The 24,166-nt window shown below is 43.2% G+C and overlaps 1 protein-coding gene across 4 annotated transcripts in view; it reads left to right on the top strand.

The window, feature by feature from the left end:
* hspbap1 (hspb associated protein 1) overlaps positions 1 to 24,166 on the top strand; it is a 103,176-nt gene that overhangs the window by 67,842 nt on the left and 11,168 nt on the right. For all 4 annotated transcript variants that reach the window (XM_039755231.1, XM_039755230.1, XM_039755232.1 and 1 more), the window contains exon 6: positions 18,626 to 18,709. In XM_039755231.1, the coding sequence (XP_039611165.1) occupies positions 18,626 to 18,709 (84 nt within the window). The remainder of the gene's footprint in view (positions 1 to 18,625; positions 18,710 to 24,166) is intronic.

Below are 24,166 nucleotides of genomic sequence, written 5' to 3' on the forward strand. Positions count from 1 at the left end.
ATCATATTATGGCCTTGCTTTATGTTGTCTTCGTTAGTGACTTGGACAGGTATGCCATGCCATCTTCACGCTTAACACTTGTCTGACCATTTCTGAGCTTCTAACTCCATTTGTAAAACACGCTCAGAAAGTTGAATTCGGCCCACGGTGCACCTTCAGCCCATGATCACTGCTTGCTTGCTCACCTTTTTGTGCAAATGGAGAGCAGAGCTGCCATGTTTAGTCCTAGGAATTGACTGATCAAAGTCCAGACTTTAGCACTCTGACCACAGAGACACGGTGTGCCCACATGTACGAGGAGAAGGCCGTGCAGCCAACCCAAACAACATTATCAGAAAGGTGCAGACCATTACTGACTCATCCTCACAGGAGTTTGTGTCGTATGTTACCACAGGGTACCCTGGGTGTTTCAAGCCAGACCTGTGCCTTGTGTCTGTGGCCAACTGAGTCCAAACAAAGTTTGAAATTATAGACAAGTGTGACCGTTGATGGAGTGGCCACGCCGCCCAGTGCTGGTTCCTTCAGTTAAGTGAATCTACAAATGAGTGGCCTTTCCTGAAAAAATCAAAACACAAATTCTTCTTCAGGTCCTGTCAGGTTCGAGTTGCCAGTTAAGCCAACATGTTTTGTGGTTCCCTGCTCTTTACTTGTTTTTTCTTGGGATTCACACATTTTTGTTTGAGACTTTATGTTTTTAGTCATATGGTTTCTAGTTTCACTTTCACTTTTCATTTAAATCCTTTGTCACAAAATCAAAGAAGCCACAAAAGCTTTGGGGCAGCCACCCATGTGTTATTCCCTGGCTGCAAAAATGGTTTAAACGTTTGTACAGATTGGAGTCCAGAACAGAACTGAGGGGAGGGAGGAAAGGTGGCGGTTTTAAAGGTCAATATAGGAAGTGACATCAAAGGGTCAGGAACCGGAAGGGTCTTCATCCATAGGCTCGCACCCGGAAGTGACGTCAAAGGGTCAGGAACCAGGAAAGACGTCATCAGGGGCCAGGTGGAATTTCCCGTGAATGGTCAATAGAAAAATGAGAGCAAGAGTCGGTGTACTCCGCTACCTCCTGCTCTGGCTCAGATTTGTGACACCTCGCTCATGCTTTTTAAGACTTTTAGTTTTATATTAGTATGAGATAACACACACACCCAATCAGCCAGCCAAATCTATTCTTCGTAAACAATTAAACATAAGTGATGTCTGCTGAATTAAAACATGTCCGAAGGAATATGCCAAGCTAATGAACTAAGACACATGTCATAACTGGGGATCACTAGGCCTAGAATCAAAATAATAGAAGCATGGTGGCCTCCATCACCAAAGAAATTCAAGGCCCCAGCCATTGCCAGCACGAAGATCGTGTGCACAACCATTGGTGATGTTGTGGGTTTAGTCCGTGTTGATGAAATGCCTCAAAAGGCCCCCATAACTGGTCTGTGTTCATTCTGGCATTTGAGGAAGTCACTTATGGAAAAGCGACAAGGAAAGCTGTCCACCATCACTCTGTTTTACATTGAAATGTGTGGATTCAAAGAGAGTTCACTCCCATTCTGTTTTCTAGACCTACCCCCTGTTCCCCAATATGAGGGGCTACCCCTCTGGGACGTGCTGTGTCAATGGTAAAGATGCCAAGTCAGCTACAGAAAACTGTTTGCGCAAGCAGGTCAAAGCATTTTGTCCGAATGGCATAGAAAAGATTCAACTTTAGAAATAATTTATGTTGATAATGTTCTTGGGGATTTGTGTTGAAAAATTAGACTGGTTTGGTTTTACTAAATTGGTTTGGTTTTTCTTAATAGGCCAAGTGCAAAATGTTTTGATCAGCCCCTCATATATAAAGTGTGTAAAAGCAGGATCATTACTGACACCACATGGCCAGACTTTGTACTGCTATGAAAATGTAATCAGCCTGATGGTGGGCTCCTGGAGGCCTGGTCCTGGGGGCCTAACCTGAATCAGTAAAGAGATTTTAATTAAGGTAGAACAAGTAAAACAAATATGAGCATTAATAATAAATGAATGAATATGAAGACTCGGGTTGCACGGTGGCGCAGTGGGTAGCGCTGCTGCCTCACAGTTAGGAGGCCCGGGTTCACTTCCTGTGTCCTCCCTGCCTGCGTGGAGTTTGCATGTTCTCCCCGTGTCTGCGTGGGTTTCCTCCCACAGTCCAGAGACATGCAGGTGAGGTGTATTGGCAACCCTAAATTGTCTCTAGTGTGTGGGTGTGTGTGTGTGCATCCTGCGGTGGGCTGGCGCCCTGCTTCCTGCAATATTTGCGGTGACTGTGGTGTAATTCAACAGAAGATTCATCTGAAAAATCCACCTTCTGCCACTTTTCCAGCGTTCATCCTTTTAGCAGGCTGTGGGCCTTGGCAAGTGCCACACGGTTTTTCAATTGTCTTTTGTTTAGTGCTGACTTATGGGCACTGATTTGACCATGGAGACCATTTCGAGACAGAATCCAACAAACTGTTCTGGTTGACACAGGGACTTCAGGTGACCAGGTCTCGTGGGGCTTTGCTGGCCTTGGATTTTCGAGCCAACAAACGGTCCTCTCGAGCAGTTGTCCTGCGGGGTCTTCCTGACCTGGGCTTGTCAAAAACGTCTCCAGTCTCTTCAGATCTTTTTTTTATCCTCTGAACTTGACGCTGAGACACACTGAAGGTGTTTGCCACATCAGCCTCTTGATAATCAACACTTTAGTCTCAGGGTGAATCTTAGGCCTGTTTGCAGAGCTCTAGTTGCAGTTGATGTGAAGGTCTAGTGTACTGGGGTTCTTTTTATACACACCTGAGACCTAAGTGATCCATTATTAGTCACAGGTGAAGCTCATATGACAAGGCGACAACACTTCTGTCTTGCCAAAAATTGACTCAATGGCCTTTACCAAGCTGTGAATATTAGAATACTTTTTTTCAGTTTCGTTTTGCACTGAAACATTATTACAAAAGCTGGTGGGATTAAAATGACCCATTTCTTGTAACAAAATCTTGATTAGAAATATATTTTAGCGGCACTTCAGGTCAATTTGTACACAAGCGACAAGACTTTTGTCAGGGACTGTACTGTATATATACATACACACACAGTATGTCTGTCCATCCATTTCCTAAACCCACTTATCGAGAGCAGGGAGGGCTATGGGGAAGCTGGAGCCAATCCCAGCATGCATCAAGCACAAGACATGAACAATCCCAGTCTTTGGATGGGATGCCAATTTATTGCTGATGCTGTATATACTATAGACAAACATTTTTTTTTATTTATAAATGTATCTGTGTGTATTCTTTTATCTGCTTCTGTGTGTCTCTGTACAACATACAGCATGTTAAAGTTGAAACAGTCTACAAATTGTAAGAACAAAGCTTGGAAGTGCTCAATCACAACTTCAGAGTGGAAGTCCTGAATGTCATCGTTGGCAGCAGTAGACATAAGTGAAGGGCTTTGAAAGCAGCAGAGAGGCGGAGGAGCGGTGGGAGTGCAGATGGAGGTGGGCTGCCTTGTCCTGGTCAAATCAATAAGGCATGCAGGTTTCCTCCTCAAGCTTACTTTGCCATGTTTCAGTGGCACCAATCAGCTGTTGTCTGTATGAAGTGCCACTCAAGGTCAGTAAGTTAAATTGAATGGGTACGGTTCCTCTTCTTTAAACAAAGGCACGTGTTCTGTAATTTCTTATTATTTTGCATGTCATTGCCATCTTTTAGTTGTGTGTGTGTGTTTATTTGGCAGAGCTTTCAGGCTGTTACAGCTTTTTAAATCATTATTTCCACCTACTACCAGGGTCAGTGAAGAGCGAAAACTTGTGTCCACAATAACCTCGGTTTATGTAATTGGAAAAATAAATAAGTGAATTGTAATGCACGCTGGTGCACCAAGGGCAATGATGCCACCTCGCAATCTCCAGCTGGCCGCTGCAGGGCATCTGTGCAGGCAAAGTCGGTGCTGTGCCAAGAAATGATGTGAACTCATCTCATTTCCAATTTGTTATGCGTCAGGAGAGCTGAATAGTTGCTTTTGCCCTCCACTGCACTCTACATTGACCCTGAAAAATATGAAATCAGTGACTTTTGTGCCTACGAGTGCGCCATGCAAAGGCTCCCTTCATCTCTCTAAGGTAAACGTGTGTTTTTTTTGTTTTTAAGTGTACCCTCTGTCCCTGCCTAAAATATCTAGCAGACTGCTGGGCACAGAGCTCATCGAGGAGAATGTCACGGAATATACGGTGATGTTGAAAAGCCCGTTTTCTGCTTAATAGATTCACATTCTGCAGAGCTGCATTTTGGATGCCAGTCTGTGTTATCGTTGGTAGGCAAATCCGCTGCAGCGACTAAAACATTTAATCATCCCACAGTTTAAAAGTGGCCAACGACTGCCAAGGAGCATGATTCAGATTCGGTGCTCTCTTTTAACCACGTTTGTTACTGTCAAGCTGGTAGGCTTATATTTCTACGTCTTTACAGAATTGTGTGCCATTAATTCACAGAGCCTGAGCCGGCAAGCACATACACGTGGAGAGGAGCACAAAATCACGTTCTGAATACCGCAGCTTGGATCGACTTGCCATCGTTGGCCTTTATGCTAGCAGAGACAATCTGGAAAAGCCTGGCCAAGAGGTAAACCGAGGACCTGTTGTAGACTTTTTAATTACCAAAATAAATCACGTCAGTGACTCTCGCTCTCGAACAGCCCAGCGGGATGGCTGTTTGCTCAGCAACTTTTATTGTTCCAATGCATGCATAAGAAAATTAGTGTTAATTTGTAAAATGCTGTCTTTGATTAGCTTGCGTCTGCATTTTCTTCTTTAAAGCATGCACTGCTCACGTTAACAGATATTTAGCTTATTATGGTAGGTTTCTTTATTCTGAACTGTGTTTTTCTATTTTAGGTGTTCAGACCCGAGCTCACCTCCTTGCAATGGAATTTGATTTCTCGGTTGTATGCATTTTGTTGTAGATGATGTTTTGTTTTTTTTTCCCACATAAATAATTGTCACAACCTGGCAACCAACATGACTAGGAATATTTATTTGTAAATCATTCTTTTTCACAGTGCTGCCCAAACAAAGAAAGAAAGTTATAAACCGTTGAAATATGAAATTCCAAATGCGGAAATGCCAACAGTTTGTAAGTGTTCATCCACCCGTTCAGTCCATGGCTGACCTACCTCTTTCAGTAATTGCAGCATGTCGTCTTTCTGATAAGCCCCTATTCATTTTACAAGCTCTCCCTGTTCCACAGGCTGTGCCACTTAGATGAGGAATGGCGCTGGACATCAATTTTAGGATGTCGCCACAAAGGTTCAGTGGGGTTAAAGTCCACCCTCTGATTCTGCCACTCAAGAGCATCCATTTTCTTTAATTAAAGCCATGCCATTTTTCCCCTCGCACTGTCCTTTGGTTCCTTGTCTTGTCCTTGACCACCTTTCTCCCTAGTTGAAGGGAATACTCCATCCAAAAATAAATTTTCAATACACCATATGGCCAAATTTTTGTGAAGTCCTGGCTGTCTCATCTACTGAATTTGAGCTTGTTGGACTTCCCATTCGAAAACCATCCCCATTCGGCCAAAAGAGCATTTGTGAGGTCAGGTACTGATGATGGACACCAAGACCTGGGTCATAGACGGCCTTCTGATTTTATCCCAAAGGCGTTCAAGTAGGGTTGAGGTCAGGGTTCTGTGCAGGCCACTTGATCCACCTTGTCTTTATGGAGCAGGGGCACAGTCATGCTGGAACAAAAATGTTGATGGGCAGCGTGAGGAGTTCCCGACCCCCTTACCTAGCAGGGAGGCCATGACACATGATGGACAGAGGGAGACAGTCCCTCAAGAGTGTGTGCTCCCCCAAGCATTCATGTGCCGGTGTGCCCATTTATATGGTCAAGGGGCACACTAGGGGTTGCAGTCCAGTGGTTGAGATTTGCAAAACAAAAGCCTGAGGAGTTTGAATTTGACTTCCGTGTTAAGTCTTTCCCTGCAGTAAGCATTTCTAACCAGCCGATGTCTCCTCCCTGCCGCTGCTGCAAAGAGAAATCTCACAACAGCAGATGTCACGGAGCTGACAAAGGGATTTTCTGGCAAAACTGATATGAAAAATGTGTTGTTACATCGGAGTGCGTGGAAATGAAAATAATATCCTGAATAATCTGGGTTCTCACTAGCTCATGTGCCGCTAATATGATACATTTGAAATTTGTAAAATAAATGGCTGTTTTTAAGCAGTATTTGTTATTTTTGGTTACTGAACAGAAAACGTCAGTGAGGTGAATACATTCAGTATGTGCACATGGCAAGATAAATTGGGTGGTCAGTGATGATCGTGTCATTCTGTATAAAACCTCGCCCTCCAGCTCCACAAAGCAAAGTCAGGCCTGTGCGTGAAAATAAATGGAGGTCGCCTCAGTTCTCCTCACATTTCTGGTTTGATGTTCGGTGTCTGACACTCCAGATCTTTATCTCTGCTGTTTGCCATTACTCCTTCTAGACCTCAGCCTTTAAGACGAGCTGTGCTCGGCTCTTTTTACCGTACAGCATCTGGAGCTGGGAATTGCTGGGGACCTCGAGATACAATATTACCCTGGTGCTTGCGTCATAATGCAATAATACTGTAGTTTTTTAATATGTTTTCAAATATTAAATAGTGCAGCTCATTTCTGCCGTTATCATTTATTTTATCTTTTCACTTAACTGGATTTAAAGTTGACATCGTATCTCCATGGGCCAAAATGTGTGCGTCTATCACACCTAATCAGAAATGCCCTTGACTCTGTTCATCCCACTTAAATCTTTTTTTAATTGTGCAAATGGCTTTCAAATATCTCTGCAGCCTCCGTACTAATATTCATTGAGAGTACGCACTGCGTCTTCAGAGGCTTTTCAGGCCCCTTCACATTTTACATATTTTCTTTTGTTGCAGTGAATCGTTTAAATTCATTTTCTTCTTCATCAAGCGCAATGCTTCACACCCCAGAATGACAAAGTGAAAGCAGGTGGACATTTTTCCACATTTGTCAAAAATTAAAAAAAAACAGCACCCTGAAGTATCCCACTGATACGATTCTGACTCGCTGCTTTGTCAGCCATTCCACCCTGGAGTCGTCTTGGGCTCGGCACACCTGGACTTGGGGATTTTCCAACCTTCTTCTCTCAGATCCTCTCAAGCTCTGTCTGGTTGGATGGAGACCATCGGTGGACGTCTATTTTCAGGTCTCTCCGGAGATGTTCTCTTGGGTTCAAGTCTGAGCACTGGATGGGCCACTCAAGGACATTCTCACAATTGACAATAAGCCACTTATGTGTTGTCTTTGCTTTGTGATCCTTCAGCCCACTCAGAGGTCCAGAGTGCTCTGCAGCAGGTTTTCATTAAGGATATCTCCGTACTCTGCTCTGTTCATCTTTCGCTTGACCCTGTCTAGTCTCCCAGCCCAAATGCTGCCACCACCTGCATCCTTCACCATCGGCGTGGTATTATGAAGGTTATGAACAGTGCCTGGGTTCCTCCAGACTTGGTGCTTAGAATTGAGGCCAAACATTTCAATCTTGGTTTCATCAGACCAAAGAATCTTGTTTCCCATAGTCCAAGAATCCTTTAGGTGCCTTTTTGCAAACTCCCAAGTGGACTTTCAACTGCCACCTGGTCTCGTTGCCATAAAGCCCACATTGGTGGAGTGTTGTAGTGATGCTTGTTCTTCTGGAAGTTTCTTCTGTCTCCATTCAGATTCAGTGGAGGTCACCCAGAGTGACTATGGATTTCTTGACCTCTTTTCCTACCAACGCACTTCTCCCCAGTTCTAAGTTTGGCCTGGCAGCCACCTCTAGGAAGATATGTGATTGTTCCAAAGTTCTTCCATTTAAGAATTACAGAGGTCACTGTGCTCTTGGGTGCCTTCAATGCTGCAGACATTTCTTTGCTGCTTTCCCCTAGATCAGTACAGATCTGTTGACGAAGCCAAAATGTGAACAACAGTCAAAGGCCAGTGGCAAGAGCTCCAGATTCAAGAACCAGAAAATAAAAACAAAGGTCTTGAAAGTCACAATAGAGGTCAAGCCAACATACAAAATGGCCGCCAATACGACCCCTTGAACTAGTAGCCCTGGAGGACACGCCCCTAACAACCAGGATTTGCATCATGACGACAGAATCTTCAAAACGGCAGCAATCAAGGAAACACAAAATAGCGTTGTGTTCCACAAAAAAATATTAAATCTGAAATCTGACCTCCGAATCAGAATCCCTGAGTTTCAAAACATGGAATTAGCCAGAATTGATTTGGGATAAAAACAACCAAAAATGTATGAAAAATACCAATCATAACATATGTCTTACCTCTGAAATAAAGTATTTTTAAATTATTATTATTTCGCCATGCCAAGTCACATTTTCTTTTGGACTCCCATCGTCAAAACACAACTCTTGCTAGGTGGCCCATTTTCGAAGGTTGCGTGTGGCCTTTGTCATCATTGACACTTTAAATATCGCACAGCGGATCTCTTGTTGTCCAGGATTTCGAAATAAAACTATGAGCTTTAGTGTGTGCGATTCCTTGTTCTCTTGGTTTTGAAATTATTAGCATTCCCACATGACTTTGATCCTTCTGTTGGGTCTTGCCATTGGGGACATATTTGGTTTATGACTTGCGTCTGTCTTTGACTGCGTTCATCTGTCAGTCTGCTGGCAAAATCTTTTACCACTCAGTTAGTTGGCAGCACAAAACTATGGCAAAAGTCAGAGCGCCTCTCCATTTCTAAGTGAAAAATAAGAAAAGAGCAAAAAAAGACAGGCTAATGAAATGAAGACATCAGCTGGAGAATACAATGCCACCCCAAATGGGGAACTGGTAGGACCCAAAACCCATAGCCATAGGGACTATGGGACTATGGACTATCCCCCAGGACATGGACTGGAAGCAACTGATGTGCACTCGTTTAAACTTCAGAGGATCTGCTGAATGAGTAAATTGAAATGGAAACCTCAGAGGAACTTGTGACCTTCCGGCACCAAATGTCCCAAATAGCACTGGCACACCTTGTGTCTGTCTTAATGTTCAGAGTGAAGCGCCACCCCTCGTCTCCTTTGTGTCCTGCCGTAGCAATGTGTCGTATCAATCATTGACTTGACGTTGGCACATTTACCTTCTCTGTCAAGCGCCTTTACATTTAATCATTTAGCAGCAGGTTATCCACAGACATACCTTCCAGAAGGTGAGGAAGGACCTGAGCTCGTCTCAAGTGGCTGTCTGTACTGACCTCTCATGGATGGACAGCACACCAAAGCTCTGTATTGCTAGGGCACTGCGACATTCAGGGGGCAGACGTATCCTTCAGGGGGTGGCTTCGTGCCCTCGGCTCCCTAGACAAGCACATGCATCGAACGTCTGAGCCTGCAGTTTCTCTCGGCCTGTCATTACGATACAACAAGTGGGCAGCAGTGTGGCACCTAGCTGTACCATGGCGGTGTTTTGTACTCTTGTTAACTTATTAATGTGTTATGTTGGTGCTGTGAATGACGTTACACTTGTCTGGTTTCATGAATTTATTTTGGTGTCTTTATTCAATTAGGCTTACCATTGTGTGTCAGCACCATTTGTTTGCATTAAGGTTTCAGAAGTAATTAAGTTGTGGTTACTCCAGTTCGGTCACTCACACTCGGGCTCTCGCCTTGCTTTGGGTTCTGCCCTCATTTCTTGCCTCACAGTAGCCTCCTTCTCCCTAAAGATCAGCGCATGCCTGGCTGAAAATCAAATTTAAATCAATAACTTAGGAAATGTTCCGGGCTGGAAAAGCTATTATGCGGAACGCTTTGTTGTTTGGCAATATCTTATTTAAAAGAATGTGTGTGTACGCTTTTCCACCGACACAGCCGGTAATTACCTCTTTATATTGCAGATTTCCTCGGTGATTGAGACTGGAGTCTTTTATATTTAAACATGCAAGGGAAGTTATTTGATTTTGCACTTCAACATAATAAAACTGCCAAGGAGCATAAACTGTAAATATTGTAGGCAGCCTGTAAACAAGAAATGGTGTGTTTATCCTAGCAGAGGGCACACGTCCCAGAGTGTTCACAAATCCACATATGGAAGATGTCTGTCACGTAATGGCCAACAGTTTTATGTGAAGTTAAAAAAAAAAAAATAAAGAAGAGCAAATGGATTCACCTTAATGTGCAGTAAATCTCCGTTTAGCTTTACACGGCAGGCAGAGTTCAGTGCTGGTGCATCTTGGGCCTAAACTCTGCGCCCAGATGTTGTCTGCATGGAGCTGGCAGTTCTACCCAAGCGTCTGTGCCAGGGCACAGCCAGAGTTGTTGTTGTTGTTTATTTCATGCTTATTTGGTCTTTTTTATTTCAGTTGAAATATAATTTATATTCATATGTTATTAATTCTGCTTTTGTGTTTGTTATTTCTGTGTTTTATTTATTTAATATTGTGTGTATTAACTATTGTGTAATGCTGTGTTTTGTTAACTTTTATGTGTTATTTACTCTGTCATTGTCATCTGCCCTGACTCCTGCATGTAGAGCCTGTGACGATGCGGGTTCTGCTCCATGCTCCCATCTTGATTCTGGGAGCTCTGAACTCGACACCGTCGGTAATGTCACCGATGAGCTGGACAGTGAGGCACAACAATGAAGCAAGGGGATGGTGCAAAAAGTGCAAAGCGCTTTTATTAAAACAACAAAACTCAAAAACAGTGTTCAAAGTAAAGTGCAGTGCTTCAGAAGTCTTCAAATGAATAACCCAATAAAAAGCGGTGAATTGTGGAGGTTAAAAACAATAAACAAATCCTTAAAAAATGAGGTTAAAACAATGGCTGGATGCAGTCTTTTTTTAAAGCAAATCCCGGTGCCTTTCTGCTGGTGACTCCCCTGCTTCTCCGGTCCAGGCTATGCACCAGGGGAGCCACCCTGCCTGCAGCTGACCTTCTTACTGCTCTCATCTGCTGGTCTGCTCGCTTCGCCGATCCCTGGCTCCGGTGGGCTTCACCTGACCGTGACTTGGGCTCCCCAGCGACCAGGGCGCTCATGCTGGGGCTTTCACATCCCATGTCCCTTATGTGGTGAGCCATCCTCCTTCCAGTCATTCTCACTCCTCAATAATGCTCAGCGTGAGCGACCACTACCACCTGCTCCCGGGGCGCCGGCCAAACACCCAGGCTCACTGTTCAGCTGCAGGTGTCCTCTACTACGAACACCTTCGCTCGTTCATGCACCGGCTTTCTCATCGCTGCTTCCTGCCTTCTCTCCTTCTCAACCTCCGTCCGTTTGTTTCTCCCTTCCCCTAGCCACCTCACGCTTCTGTTTATCACGGGGACGTGGATCAGGTATGGCAATTACCCGCTCCTGGCAACAATTACGGATGCGGATGACTCCTCGTCTGTGCACTTAATCGAGGACCGCCCGCATCACGAATTCACCCGAGACCCGCTCCCGCCACACTACCAGACTCCCTCACTAAGCCGCGAGTGCGTCGATTATTTATTTAGAAAGTGGCCTTTGATCTGAGCTGGGGACCCGCTATACCCCAGAGCCCAAAGAGGTGGAGTCACCTGAGTGGGACAAATGGAGAGGCTGCTGTGCCCACCCGTATTTATCGAGCGCCTCACTGTGACTTCTAGGAATTGCACTGTAGGTTAAGAATTTGTCCTAACCCTGAGTAGGACATGAGAAGGAATTATGAAGAGTTCACATTTGAGAATGAATGACATCCACAAAATGGCACCCATGACGACATTTTGTAGTTTTCTGATTCTAACACTGAGGCTTCATCACAAACATAATGATGATGATGATGATGATAATAATAATAATAATATTGAAAGTAGTAGGAGAAGAAGAAGAACAAAAGGAAAAGGACAACATAATAAGATGGGATATGCTGCACGTAATTGTTGGCACTTTGCAACAACATCAAGAATAATACTATAACAAGTACTGAGAGGGAAAGACCGAGACACATCCACACATGACATGAGGGGGGCGCGTTTATTTAACAATAAAGGATTCACAAACATACTTTCTGAAGAAAATAGCAGTTAGTGACCAGGCCACCGCTGTTCCTGATCGTCTTCCATTGTGCTGTGCTGTGCCTCCCTTTGTCATCGCCTCCCGCCCTCATCTTCTGATGCCCCTGGGAGTCTCTGCCTGACTTCTTGAACCTTCACAAGCTTGTGAGGTGTAATGGCATTGCCATGTTTGCATAGATGGGCAGGATGCTTTTTTAATATGTAGACATGAATCATTTTTGTATTGCCCCATACTGTTGTAATGATGTTTGTCCTTCTTGAGCCACTTTACAGTCAGGCGTTACCGATGTAACTTAGCGTATCTGCTACAACTGCATGCCATCTTTAAGCTTCATCCTGCCAATTTAAGCCTTTCGTAGCGTAGCTATCTGTAACACTTTACTGTTATGTATAGCTATTTAGAGTTTAAAACCAGTTACTGAATTGTGTGCTGCTGTTCACTTGCCACTTGCGTGTGTTTGCCACATCGATGGTTATTTTGAGTTCTGTACTGAATGCTGTTTGTTCCTTTACTGTGTGTTTTCACACCTGCTCTTTGTTAAGAAACTGGAGATTTGTGTGCCTCGTCTCAAACGGGTCGCCCAGTTGCTAAATTGATCATTTGAGTAGTGGAGGTGCCGGAGTAGCTGTTACATCGTAATAGTGAGATCAGAAGAGCGAGTGGTCCCGGGCTTTGTGGAATGCAGAGCTCAGCGTACCCGTCTGACATTTTGCTGTCAATCACCCATTCAGCCCCACCCATCATCAGGGTCTTATGCTAGCTACTACAATGCGGTTTACATCCATGACCACCTGTGTGTCGATATTCTGGTATCTGTTGTGATTTTCATACGCTTGCTCATCCGCACTTGGAGCATTGATCCTTATGTGTCTTCCATCAGTCACACCAACGATTTACATGAATACAGCTGGGTTTATTAACTTAAATGGAGTATGTGGGGAAAATGGACAATATGAATCTGACGATTACCTCACACGCTGTAGGGGCATTTGGTGCAAAATTTGAGAAATGGTTGGCTGTGACGTACTTAAATCATCGCTACTGCAAAGTTGAAATTTCCCCATTGTCAAAATAACATAATGTTACCAACACTTTAATTTCTGCAGACACATACTGTAGGTGGAGCGATCATGTACTACAAATACGGATACTAAATACTGAATACAGATCTGTATTGTTTTACAAGTCCAGCATTTCCAGAACATTCCACTGTTATTCGGTTGTGTGTACAGATTTGTAAATTGAACGCCATCTTCCAGCAGCTCCTAGTAAGTCAGGACATCTCGTGAGCTCTCCTAAATCCTGCTTATGTTAGGCGTAGGTTCCTAAATTAACAAAATTGATGACATGTTTTTACGGACTCCTACGAGTAGGTTGACGGTTGCGTCATTTTGAGGTTTTTCAGCCAGTTTGGACAGTTTTCCTAGTCTGAGGGCACTGATCTTACAACAAGCTCTGGCATTGCCAGTTTGTGACTTCTGAATTTGATTTAAGATTCTTGTTTAAATCTCCTGGTCGATTATAAGGTACTTATATTTGAGTTACAGTTTGTTGGATTTGTTCCTGCCTTTACAGTAAAACCTTTTTTTTTTCTTGTATTTACTTTGTGTGTTCCTTTTTTTAAATTCCTTATAATAAATATTTAAAAATATTCAAGGCAATTTGTCGGTTTTGTTAGCCAGAGGCTTTTATGGTTTCCTGCTCTCTCCTCTTTGATATTGGTGAATATTTTTGAAGATTAAAAGTTTTGTGTGTTATGATTGGGGCTGAATTTTGGGGTTTTCTAGATTTTTCCTTTAGTGGAAGCCATTTTGTGTGCCATTAATAGGGTTGCGTCCTGTTTTTCTGGGGTCATGTCCGCAAGTTCATCAACAGACAGGATAAAATGTCAGTGTTTGCCGTGAGCTTTACCTGATCTGCAGATGTATCCTTCGAAACCTTTGTTGTGAATGATTTTGCCAGGTTCTCAGCTTCTTGCCTGTTTTCCTGCCACATTTGTGGCCTGTGTAATCCTGAAGGTATTCCTTTCAAGTTTGGACTAATCAGCCGGGAGGTGAGGCCCTTCATGTGGGCTCTGATAGAAGTAAAGGCTAATTTAGCCATTTGTGTGGCTTTTTGAATCCCGCTCCTCCTTTTTTGTGCCCCTTTTCGTCTGTTATATACTGGACATTTTGAAAGGGCGCAAGACCTACAACATAAGTCACAGAAGCATGTCAAGGCCCTTACTGGACTGTCCAGAAGAGACTCACCCCAGGCAGCCAGTTTCAAACTGCTAACAGCAGGTTTTAGCTTTCACAGGCCCCAAAAAACAACTGATGTCTCAAAAGGTAGCACAATGGAGAGAAACATCTTCTTTGTATTTCTGTTTTTCTTTTGTTTTGACTATATTGATTTTGAAGTTAATGGTTGCATCTGTTATGTTATTGCTATTTTGTTTGATTGATTAGTCTGCTGTTGTAATGTTCTGCTTTTTCAAAATAAAATAATAATTTATATAGAAAATAAAAAAACCCTGGCTTTTAGGGCAAAATGAAAACAGTCTTTATAAATTCAGAATTTATTAACAAAAATAGAGAGAAAGATCGAAACAGAGTGATAAGGTTGTCCCTCAAAAGGCAATCCAGGACAAACAAGTCCAACCCATAATCCAAAGGCAGTGATAGATAGAAATGAAAGGCACTATATAATAGATAAAGTGTCCCCAAGGGAGAATTAAAACATTACAGAGTCTCAAAAGAAGAAATTAATATTCTAATAAACAAACAACAACCCCCCCCCAGACACACATACAGTAAGAACTTCTGGATTGGATAACAGAGAGCTGTCGCTGCCAATACCAGGCTTGCAAGTGCCAGTTAAGATGGTCAGACCCGTCCAGATGTAGCACAAGTTTACATTTAAAGACCTCAACATTTGAATCCAGCAGGTCTAACTTTACTGTGCACACAAAAGGACAAGCCGTTAGAATTGTGTTCCATCTAAAACTGCCTGGATAAAGACCGCAGTGTTCAGAATGACTCCTCTTCAGAGCGTTCATAACAGAGTGAATCCCAAAACTAAAGCAATCAAATTACAAGCACAAATCTGTAACACGTTCACACTCCACTACTAACTCAGTGCTCAAATGCTGAGTCTCACTTTCTGACAGAGATATAAAACCAGAAGGAGGGGCCAACAGCAGTGATATCAGGGTGGCCACACCTCCTGGGGGCTCCTCCCACAATGCACAGAAAATGGCAGCACATTCAAAAAGACAGAATACAAATAAAAAAATGAACACATCTAACAGAAATAATACACAAATATGAAAAATAATCATTCATAATACATAAAACAGCCAGGCTGAAGCATAACAACCTCCTCCAGATGTCAGTTTTCGCCCGGTGGGAGTGTGGAGGTGCATGTGAAGAGGTCTCGTGTTGAAGTGGCGCCCCCTGCAGGGCTGTTTCTCTCCTTTAATCAGGATAGGCTCAGGCCCCCTGTAAACCTGAATGGGATGAACTGGGTTTAAGAAGGACTCATTCATTAATCTCTTCAACTGTGTGATTAAAAGTTGAAAACATCAACATTCACTGGTAATTATTGCTTTTATGTGGATATAAAATAGTCTTTGGTTTTTAGTCACCTATTTAAACATGCCTGTACAGTGGTGGAGCCCACATGATGGCACAGTCGTGACATTTTGTGCAGCGTTCAGCTGTCATTCCCAGGTCTGAGTTAGGTGGCATCTCCTAATCGGCCAATGTGAGCGTAAAGCTGATTAGGCCTTTCTGTAGTGTGGAGCCCCCTCCAGGATTGGTTCCTACATTGCACCCAAGGCTGCCTCCATCTTAAAACTAGAAAAGCATCTTTAGGAAACTGATGGGTGGATGACAAGTTGGATTATTTTGATTTTTTGTGTGTTCCCGGTGCCACTGTGGCCCCTCATAGATGTATTATTTTCAAAGTTGTTTAATGCAATTTGCGAACATGGCAGCTAGAGCTGTGGGTGGCCTGGTGGCGCAGTGGTAGCGCTGCAGGCTCACAGTTAGGAGACCAAGGGTCACGTCCCAGGTGCTCCCTGCCTGGAGGTCTCATCCCACAGTCCAAAGACCTGCAGGTTAGGTGACTTGGCATTGCACGGTTGGCCCTTGTATGTGTGGGGGGGTGTGTTTATTTTTTCAAGTTCACCCTGTAATGAGCTGGCATCCTGTCCTGGTATTGTTCCTGCCTTGAGCCCGATGCTTACACGATCCCCGTGAACCTGCTGAGATTAAGCAGGTTTGGAAAATAAATGAATGGGTAGGTGGATCAGGGCTAGAGCTTACCCTATGAACCAGCCCTGAAGGGGGCGCTAGTCCATCATGAACACCCCCACATTCTCACAGGGATAATTTAAAATGTCCAGCTCCTCTCCTGCATCACTTTGGGGATGGGGGAGAAGGCCAAGTGTAGGAAAACACATCCGGGAGAGCATGCAGGCTCGGCACAGACCGTGGAGCTCCGTGGAGCTCCGTGGAGCTGGATCTGTGACAGCAGCACTCACAACTGCGCCACCTTGCCTCTCTTGTTTTGTAAAGAAACTAGCATAGCAATGCCCAGTTATTAAAATGGGCTTAAAGATACATTGGCAAGTCCGTCTGGTTCAATTGTGTCATGCATTTCCGAGCGTGTTTACAGTGGATGGACCCTGCATCCCTCTTTCTTTGCGCTTCTTGCTGCTTTTCTTCATCAGACATTCCAGCCTTGTTGTGCACACCAGACGACGTGACACACAGATATATCTATCACTATCTGATGTTGGCCACTTCCCTTTGTTTATTGGACATTTCCACCCTCTTATGGATGCTGGATTTTTATTTCAGCAGCACACAAGTGGGTAGCAGTGAGCACCCCATAGAACAATGGCCAAGATAAACTGTCCAGCTGTACAGGACCCCTTGCCATGCCAGCACCTGTCAGATGGGCTGATGCCATCACTCACCTCGATGGTGACATCACCTCTCCTCTCCATGTTTAGCTCTACTGCCTCTTATTTCAGCGAGTTGTTGCTCACTTCCTCCGAGAATGAAACTCTTTGAACCACCATAATCAAGCCTTTGATTTTCACCCCTAAATGACCAGTCGCATTGGCTGTCTGTATCTCAGGAAGGACAAAAAGTGAATTAAAACAAAATCATACAATGGCTACATGAAATCAATAAATACCTGCCAGGTCATGCATCCCCTCAGCCCTGCTGCGTCCAGAAGAAGTGAGCACCTCGAACTGCCAGACCTCTTGTGTTGCTCTTTGACAATCAGTTTACGAGACCCCCTACTAAATGTAATGGGCTTACTGCCCTCTAGTGGCATAGCGGAGCATAGTGAGTTTGACACAGGAGAGGAGACCATGCAGCCCACCAGTCGCTCGTAGGGTTAGCTAAGATCTAAGTCAGGGGTGTCAGACTCGAGCCTGGAGGGCCACAATGGACGCAGGCCTTCATTCCAGCCAGTTTCTTCTGTTGTACCCAATAACTGCTGCTAATGAATCAGACTTCTCGTGCCTTCATTTGAAATTCACTTGCCTTTTTACAATTCAGAACTCTTATTCCTTTTTCCTTTAACCAGAAGCCAAACAACACTGGGATGGAAAATGAACTTGGGGTTTGAAGTTCGGCTAATGGAAGGCCACAATATTTGCTCCAACCAATCTCTTAATTAGAAGCCGTCTCTCGCTGCTAATAATAATTCTTTCATTCTTTGACTTCTTCCTGCTCTCATTTCACCACACCAGACCTTTACAAAATGGTTGATCTTCTTTTTTTCTGAGCACTCCATCAAAAAGGCTTTGTAGAGCAAAGCAGATCAATAGTTCTCATATCTTCACTTTTATTAAAAATGACAATTAAGGATTCTTAGTCCTAAAAATCAAATCCATCAAAGGTAAACTGGTTACTAATCTGTAAAATGGCCACTTCAGCCATCCCTGATCTGAGTGGGACACCCCTGAGCTAAGCTGCCCAGGTGTCACCCACGTCCTGGGTAGAGGTGTCACAGTTCCTGTCACAACTCTGTGACTCGGCCATTGTTTGGAGATTCACACAATTGTTTGTGTCACAAGTTTATTTAAACACGGCCGGCTACTGCCTCTGTGTGTACTGGTGGGCCAGTCAGCACCGTTACTCCCTTATTGGGGACCTTAGTCTGGTCACTTGGGCTCAGTTACTCAGTGTGTGTTTAGGACGGGGTCTTCCCGAGATTTCCCTGTTCTAGTGCCTGTTTTACAGTGACGTGCAGCACCATGGCATGGCATTCTCGCACAGTGTGGCCGTGCGTGTAGTCACTCATACCAGTAGCCAATAATTTGGGAATTTCAATGGAAACAATTATGGAATTTCAAGCAGTGTGCAAAATACCTTGTGGCAATCAGGGGCTCCTAATATGGCTCATTGTTGGCTGAAACCTTTCTCTGGTACAATGGAATCTAAAACAAGTCCACTGTGGAGAATTCTTTTGTTAGGATATTCATGTTGAAGCAGACAAAACGTAAAGGATGGCGTCTGTCGGTTTGAACCACTGTAGGTGTTACTAGCAAGTGTACTTCTACTTAATGTCAGTTTGTCCTTTTTTTTTTTTTTTTATCAGGTCCTTTTCATTCCCAGACATTGGTGGCATTACGTGGAATCCATTGACCCCTTTACTGTCAGCATTAACTCCTGGATTGAAATGGTAAGTGGGTTCCATTTATTTCAGATGAAGTGCGCTGTTCCGGGTTTTCAGGGATGCATTTGGACACCATGCTGTCTCGGAGTTACAAGATTGCAGGTTCAAATTCAGATTTATGGTCGAACATGCATACTGAATTGAAATTCTTACGGTAGTGCAATGCCCATAGCGGACTGTCAATACAAAACCAAGCGTTAAGTACAATGAATACATCAAGTGGGCATGTGGTAGTCTTTTGACGTGTGCATAAAAATTGTCACCTTATGAGAAGGACCTGGGAGTCGCAGTGCATACGTCATTATTAACATTCAGGCAGTGGATAGAAGCGATCAAGAAGGCTAATAGGATATTAGGGTATATAGTCCAGAGCCAGTGTGTGGAGTACAGGCCAAGGGGGGCGATGCTTAAGGTAATAATACACGTCGTCTGGTGTCCACAACAGGGCTGGAATGTCTGATGAAGAAAAGCAGCAAGAAAGAGGGATACAAGGTGCATCCACTGTACAGACGCTTGGAAATTCATGACACAGTCGAACCAGATGGACTTACCGTTGTATCTTTAAGCCCGTTTTAATAACTGGCCGCTGCTATGCTGGTCGCCTGGAGGACTATGTACAGAGTTGATCTGCAAATTACAAAAAAATAGACAAAGCAGCTCTAGAAAAAGTCCAGAGAAGAGCAACATGCCTGACTGAGCACTGTGGGGTCTGAGCTGTGAGGACAAATTAAAGGAGTTGCACCTTTTCAGTTTACACAGACGGAGGTGAGGAGTTGACCTGATAAAGGTGTTTAAAATTATGAAGGGAATTAGACCAGTGGATCACTGCTGGCAATTTACAGTAAATTCTTCAACAAGAACACAGAGACACCGTCAGAAATGTGCAAGTTTTTATTCACACAAAGAACCACCAACATGTGGAATAAGCGACGGAGTAGCGTGGTAGAGAGGAGGACTTTAGTGACCTTCACAACTCAACTTGATGTTCTTTTAGAGAACTTAAGTGAATAGGACTTGCAAACCGTTTGAGTCTAATGGCCTGTTCTCATTAAAATAGAGAAAGGTGAACAGCGACTGCGCTCAATGGCTGAGATGTTATAAAACTGTTAACCTTTCTAAAACAGAGTATGTGTTATACGTGTCCTGAGCAAGAGGGAGCTGTGTCCCAGTAATATTGTGCACTCGTGTCACGGCTGGTGGTCCTGAACTGGACAGGGGCTGAACCAGGATATACTGCAGCCAGTTTGCTCCACTGTGCACCTGAAAAGCAGATGATAGCCCTGCAGCGACAGAGATACACACACACACACACACACACACACACACAAGTGTTTACTCACCGAGGGTCTAGATTATAGTAACTCATTTCTGGACTGTAAGTGAAAGCCCACAAAGGGGTTAGCATACAGTCTCCTACAGAGGAAGCCACGGCAGGAACTCCGTATGCGTGGCCGGTGCTCAGAGGGAGTCTCTGTGACGCCTCATGTCCCATGTCACCCATGAACTCGTGTAACACGGGTCACATTTAAAACAGGTGACCGCAGACCTCTTGTAGCAGCACTCTTTCCATTCTTACTTTTTCATTATTTATTTATAAAGCACTTTAAAAACAACATCAAGGCTGACCAAAGTGCTGTACAGTAAAACCCCAAATATCAGACACACAATAATTAAAGGGTAAAAGAAACAGAAACGCATACAGATACAGTAAGAGCTGAAGAAATTTATATACAGTACAAAGCACACAGATAGTCAATGTCTCACACGGGGTTAAAGGTCAGGGAGTCAAAGTGCGTTTTTAAATAAGATTTAAAGACAGCAAGTGAAGGAGCACGCCTAACGTGCAACAGGAAATCGTTCTAAAATTGTAACTGAAAAAGCCCAATCACCTCGGAGTTTGTATCGTGTCTTAGGAACACGTAAAGGCATCTTGTCTGCTGACCTGAGAGGGCAAGACGGTACGTAAGGGGGCAGCATTTACGACAGATAAAATGGGGCACAACCATTAAAGGATTTGAAAACAAATACAAGGATCTTAAAATGGATTCAAAAACGAACTGGAAGCCAGTGAAGGGAAGCCACAATTGGGGTAACGTGCTCTCGCTTGCTTATGCTAGTTAAAAATTAAGCAGCTTTAGGCGAGCAGTGGAGGCCTGGCTGTTTCCAAAAAGAAGTGCATTGCAGTCATCTAGACGAGAGGTTATAAAAGCAGGTAACCCTGTTTCAAGGTTGCGTTTAGATAAAACAGGCTTGATTTTTGACAGCCGCCTCAACTGGAAAAAGCGAGATTTTACCACTGCGTTCACATGGCTATCAAGTTTTAAAGTAGAATCCATTTTCACACCTAAATTTGTGATCATGGATTTTTCAAATTGAACCACAGTGGAAAGGTCGATGCAGGGGGTCCCGCTGGTGCCATTGAGTCTAAATAGCATGACTTCTGTCTTGTTCTCATTAAAATTTAGAAAATGTAATGCCATCCAACTCCTGATGTCAATAAGGGCTGGACAGAGCACGGCTCTTCAGAGGCAAACAAACCTGACAGTCATCGGCATAAAGATGAAAGGAAATACCGTGTCATACCTTTTCCGTTTAATTAAGCTGCGCAGTATATTTTCATATCAAATCTAAATGTGTCTCCTATATTGTGTTGTGGCGAAAAATTCATCATCAGAAGGCTTTTTACCTAAAAATAAAGGCTATTAAGACTCGAGATAGACAGACAGAGTTTTCAGGCTTTATTGCAATAAATCAACAACACGGACTGAGATGAGATTGAGCCCTGAACATTACAGCAGTCAACGTTTTTATAACAATTTCTTATCATTTTAACTTTGTTCAATGAGCTCATTCTGCACCTGGCTATACTGTCTATTGTTTATTCCAGTTTCTGTTTTTCTTATTCCTGATTGGTTCATCATCAACTGGGCAGATGTCCTCTATTCCATATTTGGTTGTTCATGGTGTCACTTCCTCCTTTAGCCTTTCATGCTATGCTATATTGGTGGCCTAAAGCTAAGCTTTAATTAAAAAGAAATATTGTGTATACTTTCATTTCATCATTGCTTGGCATACTTGATTGTCTTAATTTCTACACTAAAGTTCATTTCTAATATGTTCTTCTATAATTATTACTAATGCCTGAATATACTAAGATTTTTTCTTCATGCATTACCATCAGTGTGACCTTGCTTGCAGCAAAAGCCTTTTGTTGCCTTTCTGCTGATTCATCAATCCAGCTGGTTTCGATATGCGCCTTCCAGAGCCATTTTGTATCTGTGGTATCGCTTCCTAGCTTCCTGGCCTTGAACACAGATGTTCTCAACCTCTTATCTTGTCCGAAGCTGGTTTCGATGTGTCAATTTCTGTTCTTTCCCAGACTAGATATTTTTCTGTAAGATTAAAAAATAATGCAATATAACTGATTTTTAGTTAGCTATTTGCTTGACCTATCGTATTTGCTTACCATTCTAATTTATGCTTAATCTTAATATGTTAGAAGCTTTTAATTACTTTTTATGGCTCCTTATGTTAATTTACTAGTCTCTATGCTAATATGAAAAATTTTCCTTCTACAATAGCAACATTCATTTGTGCATCCCCAGACATTTTTAGAAGCACAATTTACATTTCATATATTCATGGTAAATATATTAAAACACTGTAACCTCAATTTTGTTGTTTCCTGACTTACAATTTTCACTCTTAATTATTGAAGACTTTTTATACACAAGCAAATTGTGTTGAAGAGCAGTCAGTCCTCTGTACTGGTAAAATGTCTGTGTTAATTCATCAGTATGGTGAGATCTCAGCATGCTGCACTTTCCCTTAAATACGAGGGTGGGACTGAAAGTAATGCCTGTCAGGACATATGAACAACACGAGACATGTGGAACGACCCACACGTGTAGAGTAACCCTTTGTCTACAAAATGGCACCTTTCATAATAGTCTCCACCAGTGGCAATGCGTCTGCACCACCTTTAAAACCCGCTTCTCAGATCCCTTTTGGGCACTCCCTGGTCCAGCTTCTGAGAGCTTCTTCCACTTCTCCTGTGTCATCGAAGCGCCGTCCTTCATCTGATGGAACACGTGAGACTCTGAGGGTATCAGATTGGGCAGATGTGACACCACTGAACTGTGACGTTACCAATGAAGTGTAGGGTCGTGCCATATCGTGGTGTAACTGGATTGCATCCAGCTGTTTCTGTGCTCTTTTTTTTTCTTCAAATCACCAGTTAATCGATGAGGAAACCCACTGGCCCACACTTTCCTGTATCCAAGGTTGTGGACTAATTTGCTCGACAGCACTGTGAGCCCAGCCAAGTTCCTCCACAGTCTCTCAGACATTTACCCACCCGTCTATGTAGCTCTTGTCATCCACTTGGTTTTGGTTTTCCTCTGTGATGTCTGTTGATGGCCTTCAACCACTACATGGTTTGTCTTCAGCACTGGTTTTGCTTTCTTTGAAATTTCTCACCCATCTTCTCACATTACTCCCATCAATTTTCACCTCACCATAGACATTCCTGCGTCTTTTGTGGCTGTCGGCAGTAGGACATCCTTCTTTGGTCAAGGAACTTCACACCTGCTCTCTGTTTCTGCTTCACATCCATGGCTCTGCAAACCCTAGAAGTTCATAAATTGTGTGAGTCGCGCAGTAAGAGTTACTCTATCAGGTAGTGTAAAAGCATCACATTTGGATTACTAGTTTCAGAGAAAATGACAAACTGGCATTACGTTTGGTACAACCCTCGTATAAAATACATAAAAAGTTCTTCTGCTCTTATGATTTATCTCTCTTAATTCCGTATCTTAATTCTAGCTACAATTACCCAAAAGACTTGAGCCTCCTATATAATTATTTTAAAATCTTGCATGCGTATTGTTTAATTAATTCAGAGCAAAGAGCTTCGGTTATGACACATCTTTGTTCAAACAATTACTTGAGCTACGGCCCACAGAGGAGGACATCATAGGTTTCTGTGGTCGTTATTGTCACATGTACAGAGTAACAGGGGAATTTGTACTTACATGTCTTACTATGCAATAAGTGATGAGCAAGAATGTATTAAACACAACTGTAAAAAGAGCAAATGCACAGTTTCCAGTGTCGAGTGAACAGAGCACTTAACTTCTGTGTGTGCTAATAGATTTAGAAGGTTTTATTGAATAATGACAGTCATGTGCTTTCAGAGTGACTGAGCTTTTTCAGAGTCAACAGCAATGGCGTCTTTCGAAGAAGATAAAAGCAGCTCATCAGTTTTTTGTTTCCTTGGTGGCAGTGACTTGACAAGACTCCTTGCCTACTGATTACACAGGGCGGCAACAGTTTTGAGAATGAGAATGGCAACGAGAGATGACACAGACAGATCAGAATTCAAGCTGGAGTTGTAACTGGGAAGACTAAGTTTAAATAAACGAAGATCTGGGTGGGTTGACAGAATTGTGGTCATATATAGAA

Source organism: Polypterus senegalus, chromosome 6 (genome assembly GCF_016835505.1).
Source record: "Polypterus senegalus isolate Bchr_013 chromosome 6, ASM1683550v1, whole genome shotgun sequence".
In the NCBI taxonomy this organism is placed as follows: Eukaryota; Metazoa; Chordata; class Cladistia; order Polypteriformes; family Polypteridae; genus Polypterus; species Polypterus senegalus.